Source organism: Opisthocomus hoazin, chromosome 6, assembly GCF_030867145.1.
Source record: "Opisthocomus hoazin isolate bOpiHoa1 chromosome 6, bOpiHoa1.hap1, whole genome shotgun sequence".
Taxonomy (NCBI): Eukaryota; Metazoa; Chordata; class Aves; order Opisthocomiformes; family Opisthocomidae; genus Opisthocomus; species Opisthocomus hoazin.
Genome location: NC_134419.1, coordinates 73,762,416 through 73,786,562, shown reverse-complemented (window position 1 = coordinate 73,786,562; position 24,147 = coordinate 73,762,416). Strand labels below are relative to the sequence as shown.

The 24,147-nt window shown below is 47.8% G+C and overlaps 2 protein-coding genes across 2 annotated transcripts in view; one reads left to right on the top strand and one right to left on the bottom strand.

The window, feature by feature from the left end:
* EIF3A (eukaryotic translation initiation factor 3 subunit A) overlaps nt 1-13,993 on the top strand; it is a 34,395-nt gene extending 20,402 nt beyond the window's left edge. The window contains exons 16-22 of the mRNA XM_075423823.1: nt 865-1,018; nt 2,063-2,247; nt 3,996-4,084; nt 8,499-9,391; nt 10,726-10,900; nt 11,346-11,515; nt 12,707-13,993. Of these exons, the coding sequence (XP_075279938.1) occupies nt 865-1,018; nt 2,063-2,247; nt 3,996-4,084; nt 8,499-9,391; nt 10,726-10,900; nt 11,346-11,515; nt 12,707-12,948 (1,908 nt within the window). The 3' untranslated portion in view covers nt 12,949-13,993. The remainder of the gene's footprint in view (nt 1-864; nt 1,019-2,062; nt 2,248-3,995; nt 4,085-8,498; nt 9,392-10,725; nt 10,901-11,345; nt 11,516-12,706) is intronic.
* Nucleotides 13,994-20,574: 6,581 nt separating this feature from the next.
* On the bottom strand, nt 20,575-21,440 carry NANOS1 (nanos C2HC-type zinc finger 1). Its single transcript, XM_075424352.1, has one exon. It carries the CDS (start codon nt 21,370-21,372, stop codon nt 20,575-20,577), a length of 798 nt encoding a protein of 265 aa, XP_075280467.1. The 5' UTR covers nt 21,373-21,440.
* Between the last annotated feature and the right edge of the window lie 2,707 nt (nt 21,441-24,147).

Below are 24,147 nucleotides of genomic sequence, written 5' to 3'. Positions count from 1 at the left end.
TTGACAAAAAAAAAAAATTCTTGCACTCATTCCTAGATATTATCGCTCACAATTTTTGACAACTTCTGGAATAGCTTATATGGAAAATAAAAGATAACGTAAATTATTTATTTCAATGCAGCTACTAGTAAGAGATCATGGAGTAGCATATGAGCAGCCAGCTGTATCTGTACAAGTACTTGGACTTGCTGTAGAAATGGAATAATACTGACAATAATATTGAAGCCCAGAAATTTACATAAATACTTGTCTATTGCTTTCTAAATATTTTTGTTTGAATCTAGAAATTATTTTGATAGTCCAAGTATTTGGAACTTCAAGTTATATTTTATGCGTGCAAAATTTAATAAAAAATGAGACCATGAGGGCAGGGAAAGAACTGTGCCTTTCTTTCTTGATCTACATTTTTTAAATTCTACCTTTGCTGAGGCTGTTTGTAGCTTTGATTATTTGGCTATGTTGCAGTAAGGACTGGCTTAAAAAAAAAAAAGGCAAAAAAAGGTATGACGTTAAAATAAGTTCAGTAACTGCGTATGATCCTTTGCAATGGTGTAGGTGATTTTAGGTAATGTATTTTAGGTAAAGGTAAGTTATTATTCAGGCAATTCTTTTCCTGAAACAGCAGATGAAGGACTAAAATTGTGCATGCTGATTGTCTTCCTTCTAAGTAGGAGTACATTCCCTTATACGAAATTTATTGTAGAAAAAGGTTAAAATGGCAAACAGATAGTTTTTCAGTGGAGGAAAGTTACTGTGTTGCAGTTGGTTTGTGTTTCCGTGCAGCTTTGTTTAGCAATTTGTGTAACTGTCTAGCTCTTAAACATTACAGTTCTGGTGGTTTCATGTGTATTCTTCGTATTTCAGGATAAACTCAAGCAGTTCCAGGAGCGGTTAGCAGAAGAGAGGCGTAATCGTTTGGAAGAACGCAAGAAGCAACGCAAAGAGGAGAGACGCATTACTTACTACAGAGAGAAGGAGGAAGAAGAGCAAAGATTACGAGAAGAACAGCTGCTTAAAGGTACAGTTGAGAATATGATTATTGTATCTTTTGAATCCTTGACCCATTCCACATGTGTACGCAGATAACTTCTAGTTTCCCTGTTTTTCTGTATTGGAGAAGGTCTCTTTGTTTTCAGTTAGCAGTGAAGACTCTGTTCATTGCTGTTAGATACTGTACCTCTTAATGCGCCTTCTGAATGCTTGTGCGTCCAGCGTAGAGATGAAAGTAAAGCTTTATAGGAGGAAGGGAAAATGGAAACGAATGAGTGCTTCCTGCCCTCCCCTTCTCCCAGACATGAATAAAGGAGGCGATAAAGTAAGTGAGGCTAATGAAAAATTGAGTCTTTGGTTTTAGTCATTTAGTTTGAGTTCTGGCCACTTGTGTACATCTTAAAAAGAATAGAAAGGGAACATTGGTGTGAGATCAAGAACTCAAGAACTGTAAGGGACTCGCACGCCTTTCTTTGTGAATTGCTTTGTCGGGTAGCCCATTTCAAGGCTTTAGAAGAGAAGAGGTATAGGCATTCTGTAAGGTAAATTTCTGTCCTACTTGTCACTTGGTCGATGAAGATTTAAGTATCAGAGTTCATAATCGTGCAATATTTAAAAAACAAGAATAGCAAAAAAACAAGCAGTCCTGAATATCAAATTTCTGACACTGCTAGCTATGTTTTTTGTTTGACCTTTTCTAGAAAAGGGATCCTCTACCATGCTTGAGGTTGTTACTGATATTTTAACTGGCACATCTGTGGTCAGTACATCAAATTAACGTACGGGTATTGGAACATTATCTTTCCTTTCTTGCTAGCTGTTGTTCAAGATGTCACGTTAATGGATATATCAGGGTTCCTTTTCCTATTGCTTTCGAGTTAGGATGCTTCCAGAAAACAGGCTCTGTGGATAGTTAAAATGCATCCTGTGAAATGCTTGGACTTTTTTTAATTTTTATTTTCTGATAAGGAGTCAAAGAGGAGAGGCTGTACTTTGTAACGCTTTTGTGGATACAGCAAACTAATGGAATTTGTGTGGGTAATACGTTCTGTTTATGTTTCCACCTCTGCAGAGCGTGAGGAAAAAGAACGCATTGAGCGTGAGAAACGTGAGCAGGAGCAGCGTGAATACCAGGAGCGTGTCAAAAAACTAGAAGAACTGGAGAAGAAAAAACGTCAAAGAGAAATGGAGATAGAAGAAAGAGAGCGTCGTCGAGAAGAAGAAAGGAGAGGTCTGGATGACCCATTTTCGAGAAAGGTAGGTAATATCTGCGGGTTTGTTTTCTTTTTGACTGCTCCTTCTGTAGATTATTTGGGAGAAGATGGTAGCATGGAAAAACTGTAAGTTACATGTTTTTTTTAAGTTGCGGTGTAAGGGGCTTTTCAGCTCACTATCAGGATCTGGAATCTCTAGTTTGGTAATAAAGTAAAACAAAGAAACTGCTAAGATCCCCAAGCTGTTTGAAAACTAAACGAATAATGACTAAAAGAATATCAAATACAATTTTCGTTAACACAAGAGGAGGAAAGCTGTATTGGAAGCAAGTGTAGTGACTCATGCCAAAGTCAGGAATCGAAGTAGATATTGAAGAAAAATCCCAGACTAAACATAGACGCATAGTTTTATGTTTTATAGGAAATACACAGTAACATAAAACATAAAAACGAGAGATGTGTGCAGCTTCCCATTTACAAATACAGGTATTGGGGAAAATCGTTATCCCAGTCCAACAGGAAACAAATTTCCAAATAAATGTTTAATCATTTCAAAAAATGTGACTGAGTACCCCAAACCTTCTACTCTCCCACTTTTTCAGAACTTACTGGTAAGAGAACTGTTTTTAAATTTCATTCACCATAGCCGCTGTCTTTGTTTAATGCATACTTCATTGAGTACCACTATGAAGATAAGTGATCAGAGCTTGGATAAATTGTTCTGATAGTCTATCGGGTAAATAATTGTCATGGGTGTTTTTCACATTAGAAGTACCACTAGCCATGGGCACTTGATCATATGGAAAAGCTGGCTCAGGTTCTGAGAGAGATACCTGGATCGCTTGAAAAACACCATCTGCAGTTTTGGGATTCTTTCTGTGCTCACCCTTTGTGGGGGTCATTTCAAAAGCAGTTAAGCAGACAGTCATGGCGCAGTGGATATGCAAGGTCTTGTGCAACCTCTGTATTTCCCCATATTGAAGCATAGACTTTGACAAGTAAAAACACTTTTCAAAGAGCAGTTTAAAACCAAAATACCCTCATATATAGAGGTCGTGTGATTATGGGAAATCAGGTATTTTATATGGTTTACCTAATTTGCTTCTTGTGGTGGAATTAAGTGTGTTCTAACGCGTCTAATGTGTTAGAAATAGTTTAAATGGTTTGTCTTTGTCCAGCAATGGGGAGAGGCATTTTACCTTTATTAAAAAACAAAACAAAACAAATTGATTATTGCTCTGCCCTGCATTTAAGCAACGTGAGTGAACCACAATTACCTTACCTGTTCTGTGCATTGAGGTACTCGGAGCAAAATGGTCTCTGCTCCTTTCAGTTTGTTCAGTTACGTTTTCTGATCTGACTAGAAAGCACAAAAGCAAGTAATTCTTTGAATTCGTGCCTACTGTTGTTAAGCAGCGGGAAAGTGAATCTGTTAGGACCTCTCTTTTGTGTTAACAGGTGGTAGCTATGGCTCACTGTAGCTATTGTTCATACACTTGTTCATGAATTTTTTTAGTGTATTTGCATATATCCTACCCTACTAGTAAAGTATATGGCACAAAGGGAACCATATTGGTTTTTAAACTGTCACAGAAACAGTAATGTTAGTCAGTTAAGACCGTACTTAAGTTATTCATACTCATGATAGTTCAGTATTCTCTACGGTGTAACAAGCGAGTTTTTAATGGCAGAGTATACTCTGAAAGGAGTGTATGTATGTCAATTGTATGTTGAAAAATTTAATTTTTAAAGTATTTGGAGAGAATGTTCCTAATTTCTTTTGACATACAGGAGTCTCGGTGGGGAGATAGGGAGTCTGAAAGCTCCTGGAGAAGAGGTGGTGAGGCAGAATCTGAATGGCGGCGAGCACCACTGGAAAGGTAATTGTTGGGTTACCAAGTACCAGTTTATTGGGCTCAAAATATGTAGGCTTCCTGTTTGTTGTTACTGCTAAAGCCGCACTAACTGAATAATGTCTCATGTCTTAACATCTCTGAAGGTTACCTTCTATTTAAAATTGTTTTATAAGGATCTCAAAATGAGATAGAGGTTTTATCTTGGAACTGCATTCAGATAACATTCCTGTTTTATTTAGCTTAGATATGTGAAAGCTAGCAGAGGCCTGCATATGATAGACAGCATGCTTGCTTGGTTTCTTTTTTAAATCAAAAATTTCTGTCCCACTCCAACATTGGTGTCAGCTGTATAAATACAGAATGGGGAAGGATGACAAGCAAATGCAGGGTTTCCTGGATGATCAAACTGTTTAAAATTTTTTCATTTAGAAAACTGACAGTAATACATAAGAATGGTAAAGTCAAGATTCAGAGTCTTAAACTGTTCAAGTCCCAGAGTGAGTCACAGAGCAGAAAATACGGGGTGTAAACTAAAACAAAGTTCTGAAAGACTGTATTGAACAGAGAAGGAAGGATTTCTGAAGGAAGAATGTTCAAAGGTTCTTTGCACTTTTTAAAAAGAAACAAAACCAAAAAACCCACGCATTCCTTAAAAGCCTGTGCTGATGGAGATACCACTGCTTGTTCCAGTTGGCAGTGTGTTTTACTGCTCGATTAGCCTTCCAGGTAGATAGATTTTTATAAATGTCTAACCTTAATTTCCACTGCAGCAATTTAAATCCATTATGGCCTACTCTGACTCCAGTGGAAGCAAATGAATTTACTCTTTTTCTCTCTAGTAATTTCTTCCAACATGTTGGAAGAGTATGATCTCTCGATGAACAAAACAGTCTTTCAGTCTTTCCTTGAAAGCTGTGTTGCCATTCTTGGTAGGGATCTACTTTCTTGTCAGTTGCAAAATCAAAAATTGAACGAAACTCCTGGGTGAAGCCTTTAATTATTCACATATTGCAGAAGTGTTTAATGCATCTGTTTATATGCTGCAGTGTGGTACTTTTTTTTCACATAGAAAATGATACAGGTGACCCATACTCATTTTCAATGAGTAAGTACTCATTTTCTGAGTATGTGTTGTCGTAGTCATTTCTCATTCGGCTTTTGTCGAAATTGAGTTGAGTGACTGCTGAGAAGTTAAAATTAGGCATATTTTGGATTATTATGTGGCATATTTGGTAGAACTTTCCTTCTCTCTTTTAGTAAAAGGAATATACTGAGGAATACTGAAAGGAAATACTTACAGCAGACAATATCTCTATGGAATTTTAAGTAAAACAATGCTTCTCAGTTATTTTCTTTTTGCTGACCTTAGGAAATAACAAAGTAAAAGTGATGGTGCTCAGACATAATTGCAGAAGAAAGGTGTAATTCTGCATTCTTTAGTAGCCCCTAGTCTACCTTCAGCTGGATTTCAACCCTGAAGGGAAGATGTGTTGGATGCAAAGACAAGAGTGCAAACCTAGCTATGAGTGAGTAAAGTAATTCCAAAATGTATTTCTGAATTGCGTGATAAAGGCAGTAACATAGAGGGCAGAGCATCAGATTTAATTTGCAGCGTGTATCTAGCTGTAAGTACAGCTATTGGATATGTGCATTAAAAAGTCTTTATGGATGCTAGTACAAGGAGAGAAGCTGTAAAATTTGTCTCTCAGACAATTTCTCGTGGAAATGGCACAGTCCTGGCGTACACGCTGTATTGATACACGGGTCCTTACAGTCATGGAGCAACCGATTGTGCTGTGCAGCAGTCCCCAGAAAGCTGGATTCAAGGTGATCATCGTGTTCCAGTGTTCTCAGTCTTTTCCGTACCATGGTTCCAGTTACAAGAAAAAACAGATTACAGAAAGGCTGAAGAGTCCAGCAAGGGCTGTCTGTCGCTTACACAGCTAGTGGATTTATTATGTGTTATAACTAGACTGCGAGTATTTGCTTTGTTCCTTCACTGTGCGAGAAAGGTAGTTATTGTAAGAAACAAAGGAGGAAAATAAAACTAATCTCTCTGTGGTAGATGTAATAAAATTTTTTGAGGAAGAGAAGAAAGTTAATCCTGATATTAAAAAAAACCACTGCAAAAATTGCAGTTGCAGGGAAAAGAGATTAACATGAAAGTGCTATGTAGGAGTTAAATTAAAAGCCAGCTGGTTTGTTAGAAAAAGTCATTTTAAGGTGATACCTCTTGTTCTTTTTCTAGATCACAGAAAATCCATAAAGTGCTGTCAGGAGCTAGAGGCTTGCTCGTTTAAACAATGAAATGACAACTAATACAGACCCGGTGTTCACTGAAAGTGGCGGGGCAGCGCTGCAGGCTGTCATACTTAGCACAGCTCATTACAGTTGCTACTGCCACAGAGTGCTATCCCAAAGGATCAACAAATGCTTCTGTGCTTATGGTCAAGAAATACTAAAAAGCCAAAATGTATAGAAAAGGGGAGTTGGCCGCTATTTCTTGTCTTTGCTGTTTGTGCCTGAGTTAACAGATGAGCAAAAACGATTATAAATGTGTAACAGTGGTAGACACTACAGTGTGAACTTTGCTAGCAAATTTCTGCTTTGTTTGGTAAAGCTGTCTGCATGCTTTCAGCTCTCGTAGATCTGTGTGTAGGGTTTTTAGAGGTCATTGAAAAATGGGTTATATGATGGAGACTGGATTGCATTACTACCAGTGATTGCCAGTTGATAATATTCTTAATATTCGTGTATCCCTCTGTCCTTAGTCATTTATCGGATGCTGTTAAACTCTAGATTTCAGTAAATGTTTAAAGTGAGAGTTAGGATTTCTGTGAGGGAAAGGGAAAAAGCTGAAATAGGAACACTGAAGTTGTCAAACAAGGAAAAAGAAAAGTTAAAACAAGAGGCATAATTTCACCTGCAAGTAATAGTTTAAAAATTAGAGGAGTACTAGTAGTTTAAAAGTAATAGATTACAAATAGATTTAAAAATCCTAAACCCCTGAACCAGTACCTAAATGTGAATGAATGAAATCCTAGTTCACTTGATAAACCTTATGACCATTTCTCTATATGTCTCTTACATTCAAATAATCAGATTTTTCAAAGGAGAAGATGATCCCCTTTGAGTCTAAATGGAAGTTAACAATCTCCCTGTCTTGTTTTTATCTCACAGCTCAATGGTAATTGCATTCTCCCTTATTATTCCAAAACTAGGAAACAGGCCGCTCACAATTCCTTGAAATTCTTGAGATGCAGAGTTGTCACAAACTGTTGCTTCTCTGTTCTCACCTCTCGGAGTCCTACATCTGTTGTTTTGTAGCAAGTCATTGCTGTTCTTTTGTTTACATTTCAGTAGCATAGTATATTTCTAGACCTACGGGAGTTTTTTTGTTTGGTTTGTTGTTTTGGGTTTTTTGGGGGGTTTCTGTTGGGTTTTTTTTAGCCTGTGAGATTCAGCTCCAGTGCAGTTACTCTTCTCTTGCTGAGAAGCAGGTATCAGTACATCTCTATGATGTACTACTACTTGTTTCTTTTTATTGCTGAGGAACTAGCTTAGGAAGGTTAACTTCCTAAAATAAAGAAATCAATCTGGTGACAAAGCCAAGGTTTATGGTCTAAAAATATGTGGAACATCCTGTAGCCATTAAACGAAGTGGTGTGTCCAGAGAAGTGACTAGAGTGGAGGCCCTAACAGTTCTACAGTAGTGTCTGATCTCTTCAGTGTTGCAAATCTAAATCTGTTTCAAAGATGGACTGACGACTCAATAGCCCAGGGAAAATTCTCACCAGTTCTTTACTTCCCACATAACGCCCTAGCAAGGAGAGTCCCTGAAGGCGCTGGTAGCCTGCCAGAGCTTGGTGCACCCTGCTTGCCCCCGGGGAGTAGCGCTGGATGGAGTCGTGGGTTTACCATGTTGTCCTGCCGTATCTAGTTGTGGATGCTTGTCAGTGAAAGTATTGCCAGTCTGTGGGGCTGGAACCGTGCCAAAGCTTATGAAAACAGGGATTGGACTGTAGGCTTGGCATGTGCGTGAAGAAGGGGGATACTTACCTGATGGTTGTGGGGTTTTAAATACTGGTTCTTTGAGGCTTAGCTCGAGTTTGTCAGATGAGGCTTGGTGTAGAAGCCAGGCCTCTTCTCTGTTGTGTTGCGGCAGATAACCACCAAGGGACTATAGCTATCCCCTTCAAACTCTACTTTCGGTCTTCGCTGAAGCTGTAGGGATGGTGACGTACCGCTTTCCCATAGGAATGAAAGCAGTTAGGACATGCGCGTTTGAAAACTGCAAGCTCTGTACGTGTGTTTGCAACCACACATCAAGTGGGTACATTCAGAAATGTCCTTGAGGGGTTCAGTACTGTCAATCCAATATGTAAAGCTTCCCTGGATGTCAGCTTCTACTGTCTGTTCATTCCCTGTGGTTTTATAGAGATTGGCGTCGAGGAGAAGCAAGAGAAGATGAAAGACCTTTCCGACGAGGGGATGATCTTCCGCGACGAGGGGATGATCTTCCGCGACGAGGGGATGATCTTCCGCGACGAGGGGATGATCTTCCGCGACGTGGTGCTGCAGAAGAAAAGGAACGTCCTTCTGTGGAGTCAACGGAGGACAGGCCACCTAGGCATGAAGGAGATGAGGACAGGCCACCTAGGCGTGAAGGGGATGATGACAGGCCGCCCAGACGTGGATTGGATGATGACAGGCCGCCCAGACGTGGTTTAGATGATGATAGAGCGAGTTGGCGGGCTGCAGAGGACGACAGGGGTCCCAGGCGTGGAATGGATGACGACCGGCCACCAAGACGTGCTTTGGATGACGACCGGCCACCAAGACGTGCTTTGGATGACGACCGGCCACCAAGACGTGCTTTGGATGACGACCGGCCACCAAGACGTGGCTTGGATGATGACAGAGGCAGTTGGCGTGCAGCAGATGATGACAGAGGACCCAGGCGTGGGTTGGACGACGACAGACCACCCAGACGGGCTTTGGATGATGACAGGCCACCCAGGCGTGGGCTGGATGACGACCGGGGCAGCTGGCGTGCTGCAGATGACGACAGGGGTCCCAGGCGGGGGATGGATGACGACAGGGGTCCCAGGCGGGGGATGGATGACGACAGGGGTCCCAGGCGGGGGATGGATGACGACAGGGGTCCCAGGCGCGGGATGGATGACGACAGGATGTCAAGGCGTGATGATGACAGGGGACCATGGCGTAGCGCAGATGATGACAGGCTCTCCAGACGAGATGATGACAGGGGTCCGTGGCGTGGCAGCGATGACTCGAGGCCAGGTCCTTGGAGACCATTTGGCAAACCAGGTAAAATATAATAATCTTCCCTCCAAAGCATGTGCTAACCCAGTAGATAATGGGTGTAATGTACTTGGTGCCAGAGATGGGAGAATCGGCTATGAAAACGTTTGGATTAATTTGGTTAATGTGGACACTCCTTTACTCAGTATAATTAAACCTTTTAATTTGGTTAAATTAAAAAAAAAATTATAATAATGTGCTTGTCTTGAAGATACCTAAAGGTCACATAGTAATGCTGGTAATTTACGGATGTGCAAATTCCAAACCAGACAGCTTGGATGCTGTGATGGGAGAGAAACATTCTCAGGAGGTTAGAGCACCCTGGGCCCTGGCCCTGCCCCCTCCGCGCGGCTGACAGGAGCCTCCTCCTCGGGAGGATTTTGCTGCATCGTTCGAGTGGGTCTGGTTTCCATAAGCTTTTTTTACACGTACAAAGATGTTCCTGGTTTTACCATTCCTTTTTGGCTTTTCTGTCTACGTTTCTTGAAAATCCCGCTTGGAGCAGGAGTTGGGACTGGATGACCTTCTGAGGTCCCGTACAGTCTGAACTATCCTGTTCTTGTATAGTTTATTTCTACTCTGAAGTCTTGCTGGTGGTGACTGGTACAACTGTTTCTGATTCTATTCGGAACTGTTGATGATGCTTAAATGCTAGATACGATTTTGATTTCCTGGTTCTTTTTATTCAGGTTTGTGTGCCACGTCATCTTTATAAAGCAGGCAATAATTCTGTAATCCAAACGTGCAACAAAGTCATCATAAATCTCCATATTTGCACTCCAATAAGCTTTCCCATTTTGCTTATTTAAAGAAAAAGCAGGCTGCAGAATAAAGGTCTCCCATTCATAAATAACTGCATGATATTGCAGGATGCATTATAAACGGTAGTTGTATTTTAAAGTAGCAATTTAAGAAGCGGTACATTCATAAAAATTTGCTTGCCTAAATTCTCCTCACTTGCAGATGTTCACAAAGGAATCTGCTGTCAGAGCTACCCCCTTTACTTCTTCCTGCACTTGTTTTGCATAAAACTTTGAGGAGTTTGTGGTTTCTGACCGAAAGCTGCAGGGTATAATCAGCTCTGCTAAACTGTTAGAGGCAGGCAGTCCGATCTCTGAGGTCTGTCTGGTATATATTCTTATTTTTGTATTAAGCAGTTTCTAGAGTGTTTTGTCTGTGGCTCCCGCTCAACGTGCACACTTTTTACAAGCATCTTGAGTTGGATCCGCAGGGATCAAAACTAGAAGAACGAGTTTCTGTGAGGGAAGTAAAGGATTCTTTGTCTCCAGAGAGATCAGAGGTCAGGCACAAATTCCTTTGACTGTGTTTCTTGCTTACAGGGGGATGGAGAGAACGAGAAAAGGCTCGTGAGGATAGCTGGGGGCCTCCCCGAGAGTCCAGACCTCCAGGAGACCGCGAATGGGATAGAGACAAAGATCGTGATGAAAATGAGAAAGACCGTGAATTTGACAGAGAGAGAGATTTTGATCGAGATGATCGTTTCAGGCGTCCCAGGTTTGACTTCTCTTGTTTAAATACTTCTAGAATGTTTCTGTCTAAAGAGGGGGAAGAAAAAAAGGGTGCCACACTGATGAAGAAATTATGTGACATCACCTAGTGAAAGCAAGAGTGGTTGGTGTGTATGAAATGAAGCCCTTGAAGGCAGTAAATGGACAGTGGCATTTTGGGGGCTTTTTGGTTGGTTATTTTTAAGATGAGGGTAACTGTTTACAGAAGGAATCACAAAATGCTTTACTGCTTTTATTTTTTTTTAACCTGTTACCAAGAAGATTTCATTTTAGGCTCCAGAAGAACAGAAAAGGTTTTGGAAGTATGTCAGTATGTTAAGTAGAGGCCTGCTGGGCCTGAAAATACCTGTGTTGTGATTATTATTGCTTGTTTCCATAGGAGAGGTAAAACCTTAACATTTAGTCTTATTTTATGTTTTGAATGGCAAAAGGGATGATGCTGGCTGGAGAAGAGGGCCAGCTGAGGAAACTTCCAGCTGGAGAGATTCGGGTCGTCGTGAGGAGTGGGACAGAGGTGGTCGCGACCTGAGGGATCGACGTGCTGATGACAGAGATCCACCCCCCAGAAGAGGACCGCCGCTCAGATCTGACCGTGAAGAACGTATGTTTGTTTTGGCATTCCTAAAGGCTTGCATTCAGCATAGGGCCTCCGTGTTGCTCTGGCAATGCAAGGATGTGGTAAAATGGGAGTAAGCTGTATTTTCAGCCACTTAAACTCCCTGTGCATAAGCAAAGTAACAGAAAGAAGCTTTAGAGTAATTGAGAATTTTTCCTTGAATCTTAACTCTTTTTAGTTGTACCCTTTTCTGTCGTGGTAGCATTTCACATCTGCAGTAGAAGGATAACATTTGAAGCATGCAGTTTTCATAGTAGACTTATGTTCAGGGTGAAATGAAATTCTTGTACTGAAATTATCAAGCTAGGCATCCCAGAAAGTAATTTCTGGCTTGTTTCTTAAAACCATTAAAATGTGAGAGAAATACTTCCAAACAAGGCCTTGTGGGTTACACACTATTAATGGTATCGATCTTGATGGATAACCTATTTTAATTATATACATTAACATGATTTAATTATGTACATTTATTAATCCTTTGCTGTGTTCTAAAAATACAGTAACAGCAAATGCATTTAGCCTGGGATACCACGCTTTCCAATTCTGGCAGCGCCATGTTCAGCTTCTCACGTGGGCGGGCGCTGCCAGACGGGTGCTCTCGAGGACAGCCTGGGGTGGGGTTCTTGACATCCTTGTGGTGGAAATGAGCAGTTCTTCGTCCGGCAAAGGGTGGTGAATGCTCCTACCAGTGGAGTCATGTCATCCGGTGCCATTTGTATCTCTGATTGCAGTAGGCTGAACAGTAATTTGCTGTCTTCTGAGACAAGGAAAACGTAAACCAAGTGCTTTTAAGTTAGGATTTCTCTCTTTTCAGGGTTCAGTCATTTCTAAGGAGATGCTTTTGTGCTTTTAATTCTGATAATAATATGAGAATATATTTTTATATCATAAAAATGTGTACATCGATAGAACATTCTTCTTACAGCCATTGTGTTTTAAAGATGACCCTTGGGTGGCTCACAACAATCCTGAACCTGAAGAGAGGCTTGAGTAGTTCCTGCCCGTTACTTCACTGTAAAATTAAACTCTGCGTTTGGCTGTCAGCATCGTACTGCCTCTTGGCGAGACGGAGAGTCAGTAAATCAGGCTGTTGGTGCTGGGCAGATTTGTTTAAACCCTGGCAGGCTGCTGGTGGAGCATGACAAAGGTGGTTTTAATGTCTTTCTGTATTTGTAGCAAGCTCATGGCGGCGTGCTGATGATAGGAAGGAAGAGCGTGGAGAAGAACGTGAAGCAGTTCGGCGCTCAGCTCCTGCTCCTGCTGCTCCTCCAGCTTCTGCTCCCCCACCAGCATCGAAAGATCGAGAAAGAGATGGGGAGAAGGAGAAGGGCTCCTGGAAAACGGAAAAGGAGCGTGAGCCCCTTCGCCGTACTAAGAATGAGACAGATGAAGAGGGGTGGACCACTGTACGACGTTAAGTGAAAATCACAGTTTAACCAATGTTTTAGCTTTGATTTGATCGAATCCACGGATTATATTTGTGCTTATAAACATTCTGAATTGGAATTCTTTAACAAATGTTTTGAGGTAACATGAAAGCATGAGCTTGAATTACTTACTCGTATAGATTGATCATGCACAAAACTCACAGCAGAAGGTTGGAAATTGAATGCCAGTTTTTGAAATTTCAAATGATGCTTATTTCATGGGTCATTTGTTGCTAAAATAAAAAGAAGCAAGCCCAACAGCTGTCTTGAGAAATGCTTCTGTCTCGCACCGAAACAGGCTGACCTTTTTATTTTTAGTCCTTCTTAATTTGGAATGGGGTATTATCGTCACAGAACATGCATTTGAAAACACCTCTGTTCACACAGTGGAATTACTGAAAAAGCAGAGATAAATCAATTTCCATAATCAGCTGAAAAACTAGAAAAAAATATAAAAGCCCTCTTTTACATAAGTATCTTTGAGGGCAGGCAGTTTCCGAGAGATATATTTTATCACTGTCTAAATTCAGTAAATTGTTTAAATTGGAATTAAATACAGTAAGCATTATGAGCATTAGCTACACTGGGATATTTTCGGTAGATTTACTTGAACACGTAACGCCTATGAGGCCATTTTGCAGTCATTGTTCCAGTAATGTATACTGCTGCAGTGTACAACCACAGAACTTCAAGCTTTTACGATTTAAGTGTTTTGGTAAGCACATGGCTCTGTATTTTCTGTTGCAAATATCACAGCTGCTTTTTCCATTACTGGATAATTCATGCCTTTCAAGGATTTATAAATATTGTCATATTTAAAATGTGTGGTTTTGGAGAAATTGTTGACTTTTCCCCCCGGTTCTTTGTCTTCAGGGTCAATTCTTTCCCTTTCCAAAAAAGTGATTTGTAGTAATGGCTGTGTTGACTTCAATTTTGGGGTGCGGTAACAACTATTAACTATCTGGTCATACCGAAGCCAACACAGAACTTGCTGCTGTGTGTTTCTTCAACGATAAATAAACAACTTAAGGAATTAGCTGCTACAGCGTCTTGACTTTTTAGTAACTTCCTGCGAGGTACGTTAATGCAGAACAGCTCTTCTCTGTGCGGGTACCTGTGTCTGTGCCAGCTGAAGGAGAGTGTGACACATGGGACTGTTTCTTCCTGAGAAACATGGTTCAGTTCTAAACTCGTAACACTCCTCTTGGTCTCCTCCTGTCCTCTTCTGGGCTTTCCAGGTCCCGTTCACTTCTCACAAAAAACTTTCTCTCAGAGTCATCTTCTTTGTGCTTCTGGAGCCTGTCACGTCATTGCTTGTTGAGTGACAGAATTCCCTGAGAACAGTGGTGTTTTCTAAACAAATAAACAAAAATGTTTGTGTGCCTCCTGCAGAGGCTGGAACGAGGGCATGGCAGCTCTCCAGTAAGGGACCGCTTCCTCGATTTGGGTAGCAGGTGCTGCTGCTGTTCAGCTGCCTGCTGCCGTCCTTACATTCTGCGTCACAGGATCATTCCTGTTACAAGAGATGCTGGGAGCTCGCCAGCCCCCCCTACTGCTGTGAAGTCAGACTGTGTTACTCTGAACCATGTTTCTCCAGTGTGGTCTTGAAAACCTCCAAGGGTGCAGACTGGGCAACCTCTTTCGATGCTCAGCTGCTCCCACAGCAAAAAAGCGTAACCCTCTCTTTTTGGCTCCTACCTGTTGTCTCATGCTGTGAAAAGCCTGAAAACTTCCTGGTGGGTGCTGGCTGGCTGCTGTTGGTCTCCTCACAGTCTTCCCTTCTCCAGGCTGAACCAGCCCCGTTCCCTCAGCCTCTCCTGCCAGGCAGGTGCTCCGGCCCCTGACCATCCTGCTGGCCGCCTGCTGAACCTGCTCCAGTTTGGCCATGTCCTCCATGTGGGGGGCGGAAATGGGACCTACAACTGCACACACAAGTCAAGATGAGGTCTGCTGAGTGCTGAGCGGAGGGGGATGCTCCCCTCATCCGCAGGCAACGGTCCTGTTCAAGCAGCCCGAGATCTGCTGCGTGATGTGCTCAGCTGCTGCCTGCCAGGGCCCCGGCAGCGTTTGAGCCAGCCCCCAGTCTGTCATTGCAAGGGCTGCTTCTTCCCTGGCAGCGCAAAGCTCTGCCCCTCTCCTTGTCGGCTCCTGCCCAGCCTGCCTCAGTCCCTCCGGGCAGCAGCCTTGCCCCCGGTGTGCTGGCTGGTCCTCCCAGTTTGGCACGACCCACAAACCTGCCGGTGGGGCACCCTGCTGCTGCCGCCAGGTCCTTGGGGAAGACATCGGGCCGGGTGCCAGGACAGCCCCCGTGATGCCCCAACTCCAGGCGCTGCCTGGCCATCGCCCACAACGCTGAGCCCGGACAGCCGACTGCCGCTTCTGCCCACCCGGTTGGCCCGCTGTCGGGGCTGTAACGTCCTGACCTGGGCACGAGAACATGGTGTGAGACAGCGCTGAACGCCTCGCTAAAGCTGAGATGAAGAGCATCCACTGCTTCGTAGAAGGCAGGCGAGTCAGGCATGATTTACCCTCAGTAAATCCATGCCGACTGCTCCCAGTCACCTTCTCCTCCACATGCCCAAAACCACGCTCCGAGAAGACTTCCTCCATGACTTTCCTGGGGACTGAAGAGACACCATCTGGCCGGTAGTTTCTCAGAAGATGGGTGCAACATTTGCCTTTCTCCAGTCATCAGGGAGACGTAAAGAGTGATTATACTTCCAGTTACATATTTTTAACTTTATCCAAACAAAGCCATTTTTACATGGGGATAAATGCTGCTGATCATTGCACCGGCTAAATCTCTGTTCCCAAACCGGCGTTCTCAGCTTCCACTACTGGAGTTTGTTGCCAGTGTATGTAAAATTCTCAGGACTGGGCAGCTTGAGAAAAGATCTGCAGGATGTGAGCTTTACAGACACACCAGTGTGTTTTATTTTACTGCTTAGTGATTTTAGACAGAAGACTGACTACAGTGATAAAAAACCACTACTGACCAACACCCAAATCCTCCATCTACTGCCATAATTACACATCAGCACAGAGCCTGGTTACCTGCAAATACTGATGAAGTCAAATGAATCCTCTGTCAAGCATTGCTGTGTCTGATTGCTTCACGTTCCGTTAACCATCTAAAATTTCCAGTGAACCTTAGAAGAATACAAACTGCCACACGCTGTGTTTAGAAAGCAGAACTTAAGGCTGCTGCTGGTTAAATGGGTGCAAACGTTGCTCGATTAAAGCCAATCTCCCAGAGCAGAGCAAGGCAGGTGATGGGGTGCGAACAGCTCAGTCTCCTTCCCACCCCAAGAGCCACCCAGGGACTGACGCCTGCCTGGCGGGCAGGGCTGAGGACCATCAGGGTGCTCAGCAGAAGTAGGGTGCAGGCATTTTAATTATGCTTTCACTGGAGTGCCTTTGTTGTAGAAAATAGATTTATTTTTTTTTTTTAAATCAGTATTTTATGAGAACTGTCAGAGCATGGTGCCACTCCAGCCTGGGCACAACCACCTCTGTGTCTCGGGACACGTCGTGACCGTGGTTACAGGGGCCTCGGCGCAGCCGTGAGTGGGATCAGGAGATACCGGGGAGCTGCAGTGCAGGTGGGCTGGTGGACAGCCAGGAGGCCATCTCCAGCAGGAAGAGCACTGGAGCTCCCGTCGTGCTGTAAACGAAACGTATCCTTGTTGGGTTGACATCCGTCGGCTGCAGTCATTGACAGGAAGCGCGACGAGTAAGCAGGATTCCCTTCGGCGACTAAAAGGTGCTGTTAATTGTGCAAGCCCACGAAGTGAAGGCGTTCGGTCAGTGAAATGAGAGATCCAAGGTTTACCTGTTACTCGGAACCAGTGCCCACCTGTGTAGTTCACTGCAGAACTGCAAGAAGTTGGCGTAACAGCAGCACCTGATCCTGCCTATTTGCCATGGCAGGACCAGCCCGAACTGAAGCGCTCCACGCTTTGGCTGGTCCTGCTCTTAAAATGAATTATTAACGCATTTAATTATGGTAGGATGGAGACTCTGCAAACTATTCCACTGCTTTTTGCTAATCAAAATCTCCCATGCTGCAAGTCAAGCTTTGTTAGTCCCATCGCTCTTGGGTGGGAGGACACCTTACTGGCTTTGCTAGGTCCTTTCCCACAGGTGAAGATTTAGCGTATCACAGAATCACAGAATGTTCGGGGTTGGAAGGGACCTGTGGGTCATCTGGTCCAACCACCCTGCCGAAGCAGGGTCACCCAGAGCAGGCTGCACAGGACCTTGTCCAGGCAGGTCTTGAATATCTCCAGAGAAGGAGACTCCACAGTCTCAGTCTTCTGCTTTGCCCATCAACAGGCATATTAGAAGCAATTCTCATCCTCCCCACGTGGCTGTTAGCAGACTATCTCCAGTACATATTAACCTATCCATTTGGTGGGTCTGGCTGGCACATCTACGGGAAGTAAAGACATCTTGTAGCCACCGTGGTTTAGTCCTGTGGCAGCTGCCTGCGGCACTGGGTCAGCAGTAAGACCGAGAGCAAACTCTGTCCAGACAGGGATTCCACTATGGCCAGGAACAGACTTACCTGACATCAGCCGGATCCAGTTATCTACGCATCGAAAAGCGTTTTTTAATCGGAAGTAGCTTGCTTTTTGCCAAGACAAGTGTCAACTGAGGGTGATCACAGGCTATCCAATACTCTGTGTTCATTTCTCTCACCAAAATATCACTATGGAAGAGACTCCATCGCTCACATGCGAATAAAGTGATTCTCTGAAGAGAAAATATTTGGTTTTGATGAGTGGCTAGAATCTTTTCATTTGCAGATGCCTGTAGAATAAACAAAAACAGTACCAGGCTTTTCTTAGACGTCTTCTGTGGAGCACATAACAGCTTCCAACCTGGGCCGCTTCCGGATTAAGCTATTTGCTGTTCCTGGGATCCAAGTTACCAATGTAAATTGCTTCCATTAGTTAAGGAATCACAGTAACACTACAAGCACGATCTATTGTAATCAGCCTTCCAGAGTGACCAAGAACAAGCAACTTTCTGCTCACTCAGTGCCACAAGGCTGGTGTGCAGGGAATTGCAGAAGCTTACTTAAAAAAACCCCAAGATGTCCTTAAAGGTTCAGCCTTTGTAAGCCACCGACTTGCAAAAGTTTAAAGGGCAAGTTGTCCCGTTGAAGCAACCGCGGAGCCTTGCTCTCAGGCTGCCTTTTGCCCATTCTGAATCTTGTCATCTCCTCCCTGGAATAGCTGGGTTTTATTTTTTTGCCCCAACCTAACTGGTCCTTTGAAGCTGTTACCCTACCACCTTACCTGTCGGGCTTTAATCAGGTGCCTGGTGTAGCGGCGACGAGAGGCAGCTCTCGGCCCTTCCACAGCAGGGCTGCGAGCGCAGGGTAGGACGAGGGAGGAAGCGGGAGCGAGAGGCAGCAGCAGAGGCCGTTGCAGATGCGACAGTTCTCCTCTCGCCCAGGCAGAGGGGAGACACAGGCTCGGCAGGAGGCCCGTGCCACCCAAGGCCCGGGATCTTCTGGCGTCTTGACCCATTTCCAGGTGTTGCAGTCGGGCTGTTACTACGCAGTAGCTCAACGTACAGACCAGAGACCGACACCGCGAGCAGCACCTCGGATCCAGCCCTGCCAGAACGACCCCCCGGAAAACACCTGAGAAAGCTCTTCTTACATCTTTCTCGCTTCTGTGTCCAGCCACAGCCAACTGCATTAAAACGTGCGTACTGATCTTCAAACTTCCCACCACGAGGTCACAAAAGTACAGAAGAAAACTCTTCCCACGGCATCACGCTGGAGCTCGATTCTGACGTCTGGCGGATACAGACTGGACCTTAGCGGACCAGGCATCACAGAACCACAGAATGGTAGGGGTTGGAAGGGACCTCTGTGGGTCATCTAGTCCAAAAACCAAGCGCACCCAAATTCCAGTGGCGTGGAAGCACCCACGGTGCAGTTAGCCCGAGGGGAGGGCAGCTGCCCCGAGGTCAGCTGCTATGAAGCGTCGGTTAAAGCAAACCCCTTTGAATCCCTGGTAATGAGACCTAACGCCATCTTTGGAAACCCCTTTGAATCTGGTAATTAGACCTAACGCCATCTTCGGAGCCCTTCAGTGAAGGTTTCAGAGAACATTTCCACACAGAATCAGTTTCTCCCTCCTAAGTCAAGAGCAGCGATGAGTAAGGAGCTCCGGGCCCTCCTCCCCAGCCCACCCTGCACGTGTTTTGGCTCCTCTCTTGAGCGTCCTGCTCTCCCCCTCTCCTGCCCCCATCTCCCACCCCACTGAGCAGCTTCTCCCAAGGAATCCACACAAACCTGTGTCACCCCTCACTTCCCTAGCTCCCTTTTTCCATCACGACCCATCTCCTGTCTCTTCCTCCTGGTGATGCCCCAAGGCTCTCTTCGCCTCCCTGCTTTCGGCAGGGCCACCCCCATGGACCGAGCACCCCAGGCGTTGGTAAAGCAGCGTAACCCTCTCTGTGCCGAGAGCCTGGGCGCCCGCCTTTCTGCTCCGGAGGACTCCTCAGCAAACTACAGACCTGCTGCTGCTCCCCGTCCTGCCTCCAAGACACAAGAAGAGCCATCTCTCATCTTTTGAGGGTTAGAAGCAACATAGCCCCGTCTGATACTTGCTACCAAGGAACTGCTGTCACCTAGGGTCCAGGTCTTCAGCAACGATCTTAGCTTTTGTAAAGTCAATGCAGCGCTAAGGGTATTTGTTAACCACACGGGTAGGTCCCTCCCAGCTCGCAATGAGTTAAAGCCACACTGTCTCAATGCTTGGAGAGACGCAGCCTCCCCTTCCACTGCTCTCCTGCAGCCAGGGCTTTCCGCCTCCTCCAGGTCTCTCCTCTCCGAAGGCTCCCCATCACCTCCCCATTCTCCACCACAAACAAACAGAAGCTGCACCAACGCTCACTCCCTGCCGTACCGCCCGTCCTTCCGCAGCAAGGGCTCGGTTTGCGCCTCGGCCCGGAGTCCTCACGTTTCCAAACAAGGACTTTGGTGCCTTCTCCTCTCGGACCCTCCCTGAAGCCGCGTACCAGGCACGGGGGCCGGCGAGGCCGTCCACGCTGACCAGTGGAAGGGCGGAAGGGTGACCGCGGGGCACGGCACCGCTCTCGGCCGCGCTGGGTGGGATGCTGCTGCCGTCCGGGCAGGAGGCCTGAATTACCAAGCGAGTACTCGATCACGGTTTGCACCCCAGTTTTAAGAACGGCCAAGAAAACCGCTCAGCTCTTTACTTTCAGACCCGAAGCGCGGGGTGCCGTACCCCAATTAACCGCGCTGCTGTTAACGGGCGAGATGACAGCTCTCCCGCCCGGCTCCCTCCGTGCTGCCCCGGGGAGGGGGCAGAGCCGGGCCTGGGGACAGCCCCCCCACCCCGCCACCTCCCAGTCACATCTCTCCGTGAGTCCGCTTCCGTAAAAATCACATATATATATATATATTTTCTTACAATAAACCATACAGGCGCGCCCCGGGACAGCGTCCCGGCGCTCCCGCTCGCCGCCTTTAACAGAGGGAACGCGTGAGAGCACGACACCGCTCCCCAGCCCCCCACAAACCGCCCCCAGCCCCCTTCCCCCGGGCGGGGGGGGCGGTCCGGACCCCCGCCGCTAGCGTCCCTTCCTCCCCGGGGCGGGCCGGGCGGGCCGGAGCTGCCCGGCCGCCGGCCCTCTGGAGAGCGGACAGTACTTGATGGTGTGGGCGTTGTCGCCGCTGGCCCCGCAGAGCGGGCAGGTGTACCGCCGCAGCACCGGGCAGAGGACGCGGCCGTCGGGTCCCTTGAGGATGTGCGTGGTGTAGAGGGCCACCGCCTCCTTGTTGTTCCGGCAGAAGACGCAGACCTGCAGCTCGGGCTTCAGCAGGCGGGAGGAGGAGGAGGAGGAGGGGACCCGCGGGTGGGCCGGCAGCCGCCCCCCCGCCGCCATCACCACGCCGCCCCACGCCGGGGGGGAGCCCGCCCGCCCCGGGTGCTCCCCCGAGCAGCCCAAGACGGCGGCGGCGCCGGGGAAGGGGCTGAAGTCGGCGAAGCGCTCCTCCAGCAGCCCCTCGCCGTGGTGGTGGTGGTGATGATGGTGGTGATGCCCGCACAGGTCCAGGTCGTGAAAGTCCAGCGCGCCCTCGAAGTACGGCCCCGCCGCCTCCTCTTCCTCCTCCTCCTCCTCCTCCTCTTCGTCCTCCTCCTCCTCCTCGGCCGGCGGCACCACCACCGAGGGCGGCTCGGCGCCGAAGCCCCTGCCGGGCCGCACGGCTTTGGTGATGAGCGTGGCCAGCCCCAGGTAGTCGTTCCAGGAGTTGAAAACGTTCCCGCAGCCGCCGTTGCTCCGGCCGCCGTAGCGGGAGCCCGGCAGGCGCTCTACGGCCGGGAGGTGCCGGTGCTGCTCCAGCTTGCCGCCGGGGAAAGCCTCCATGGGGCCGCTGCGGCCGCCCGGGACCGCCCGCTCCCCCGGCCCAGCCGCCGCTCCCCGGCCCCGCACAGCGCCCGCGCCCGCCTCTGCCCGCGGCCGGCCCCGCGCCGCGCCTCAAATAGTGGGCGGTGGCGGTAGGGAGGGGGGCCGGGCGCCGCGCGCCTATTGGCCGCCGGGCAGAGCCCCCTCCCGCTGATTGGCTGGTGGCGGGCGGCGGGGCGGGGCGGGGCCGTGCCGCTCGGGTGTGAGGAGCGCGGTGCGGGAGAGCGGCCCCGGCGGCGCGGACTGAGGAGCCCCGCGCGTCCGGCGTTGGCCCCGCGGCTGCCCCTGCCCGCTCCCGCCCCGCCCCGCCCTGCCCTGCCCTGCCCTGCCCTGCCCTGCCCTGCCCGGCCCCTCAGAAACCAGATCCCGCTCCGGGAGGTATCACCTCCGCGCTCCTTCTTTGGGGCAAGAGCACTTGGAAACGCAGCCGCAATTAAGACCGCCGCTGATTTCCAGCCCCCGGTCCGAGCCGTGAGCGGCGAGGGGAGTTTGGGCAGCGGTGAATCCGTCTGCCCCGCGCAGGGCCGTGGTTTGCAGCTCCGACAGGCCCTGGTGAGGCCGCATCCGCAGCACTGTGTCCAGTGCTGGGCTCCCCAGTTCAAGAAAGATGAGGAGCTGCTGGAGAGAGTCCAGCGGAGGGCTACGAGGATGGTGAGGGGACTGGAGCATCTCTCCTACGAGGAGAGGCTGAGGGAGCTGGGCTTGTTCAGCCTGAAGAAGAGAAGGCTGAGAGGGGACCTAATAAATGCTTATAAATATCTCAAGGGTGGGTGTCAGGAGGACGGGGCCAGACTCTTTTCAGTGGTGCCCAGGGACAGGACAAGGGGCAATGGGCACAAACTGAAGCAGAGGAAGCTCCATCTGAACATGAGGAAGAACTTCTTCCCTCTGAGGGTGACGGAGCCCGGGAACAGGCTGCCCAGGGAGGCTGTGGAGTCTCCTTCTCTGGAGATATTCAAGACCCACCTGGACAATGTCCTGTGCAGCCTGCTCTGGGTGACCCTGCTTCGGCAGGGGGTTGGACTAGATGACCCACAGAGGTCCCTTCCAACCCCTACCATTCTGTGACTCTGTGACTCTGTGACAGGTGCCCTGCTGGCATGTAACGCAGCGGGACGGCGCGCCTGGCTGGAGCTGAAACCAGAGGGTACCGTCAGTGGTACGAAACACAGACACTTTAAGTAACATGAAACACAGATTCGTATTTCAGCAGTACCGCCCGAGGGGCTGGCTCCCCGCTCCTCGAGGCCTTGATGCGCTTCTCCGGCCTGGACTCGCTTGTCCAGCAGCAGGGCAGCAGATGTGCTGAGGACCGAGGAGCAGTGCTGGGCTGCAGGGAGCGGGGCCGGCTGGAAGCAGCGTTTCAGGGCATGAAAGCTCCGGTTGGAAAACGGGGCTCCTTTCTGTACCGAGAACGCTTGCTGAAGAAGTCCTGTTGCGGAGCTGCGCTCATGGTGGGACGTGGCCCTGCAGCATCACATCCCAGAGCGATTGTTGTCGCTCATCTTCTTTACACATTTTACGAGGAAATCTTGGAGAGTGAATAACTGCAAATCACTTCATGTGGTAGCAGTGCGAGTAGCACAGGCAGAGAGGAAAACAGTCCCGTTCCCCTCGCTGCTAATGCAGGGAGTGATGGAGAACACGGAGCAGCTTTAAAAATACCCGCAGCAGAAGAAGGCTGTGAAGGATAGATACCCATCACCAGCACGGTGGCGACAGCACCCTCTCTTTGACTGACAGCTCTGGCAGAGCTCGTGTGTGTCGGCAACCCAAGCGTACAAATTGCGTTGCAAAAGTTATTCCGCTGCTTCCCCTGTCCAGATTTTCACAAATGGCCTCTCACGTTCCAGATGTTGAGCAAAGGCTCAGTGGCTGGACTCGGGCGTTGGGGCTCTGCAGAGCTGTCGGGTGTCATCAGACTTCAACAGACCTCGCTCGCTGGGTGGCACGTCGCAGCGCTGGGGCGGGAGGAGGGGGTGCCTCGGTTGACATTGGAACAAACTGACGCCTCGCTGAAACCCTTTCCTCAGACAGTTGCGAACAGTAAACAAGAAGTATGGTCACAAACAGCTAGTGGAGAAGTAGCTGCTTCTAGGAAGGATGCAGCATTGGTGTGTTGGTGTTCTTTGAAAACGTTTTTCATTTGAAACCTTGAGAACTGCATGAAAAACATCTGCTCTGTCCTCAACTGGAGGATGGGACTATTTCTGACTCTACCCCAAACGACCCTTTTGGCAACAGATTCACAGAATCACAGAATGTTTGGGGTTGGAAGGGACCTTTGTGGGTCATCTGGTCCAACCCCCCTGCCGAAGCAGGGTCACCCAGAGCAGGCTGCACAGGACCATGTCCAGGCGGGTCTGGAATATCTCCAGAGAAGGAGACTCCACAACCTCCCTGGGCAGCCTGTGCCAGTGCTCCGTCACCCTCAGAGTGAAGAAGTTCTTCCTCCTGATCAGTCGGAACTTCCTGTGCTTCAGTTTGTGCCCGTTGCCCCTTGCCCTGTCGCTGGGCACCACTGGAAAGAGTCTGGCCCCGTCCTCCTGACACCCACCCTGCAGATATTTATAGGCATTTATAAGGTCCCCTCTCAGCCTTCTCTTCTCCAGGCTGAACAAGCCCAGCTCCCTCAGCCTCTCCTCGTAGGAGAGATGCTCTAGTCCCCTCATCATCCTCGTAGCCCTTGTCAGGACTTTGACAGTGCAAGACCACAGCTGCCTTGGTAGTGTCTTA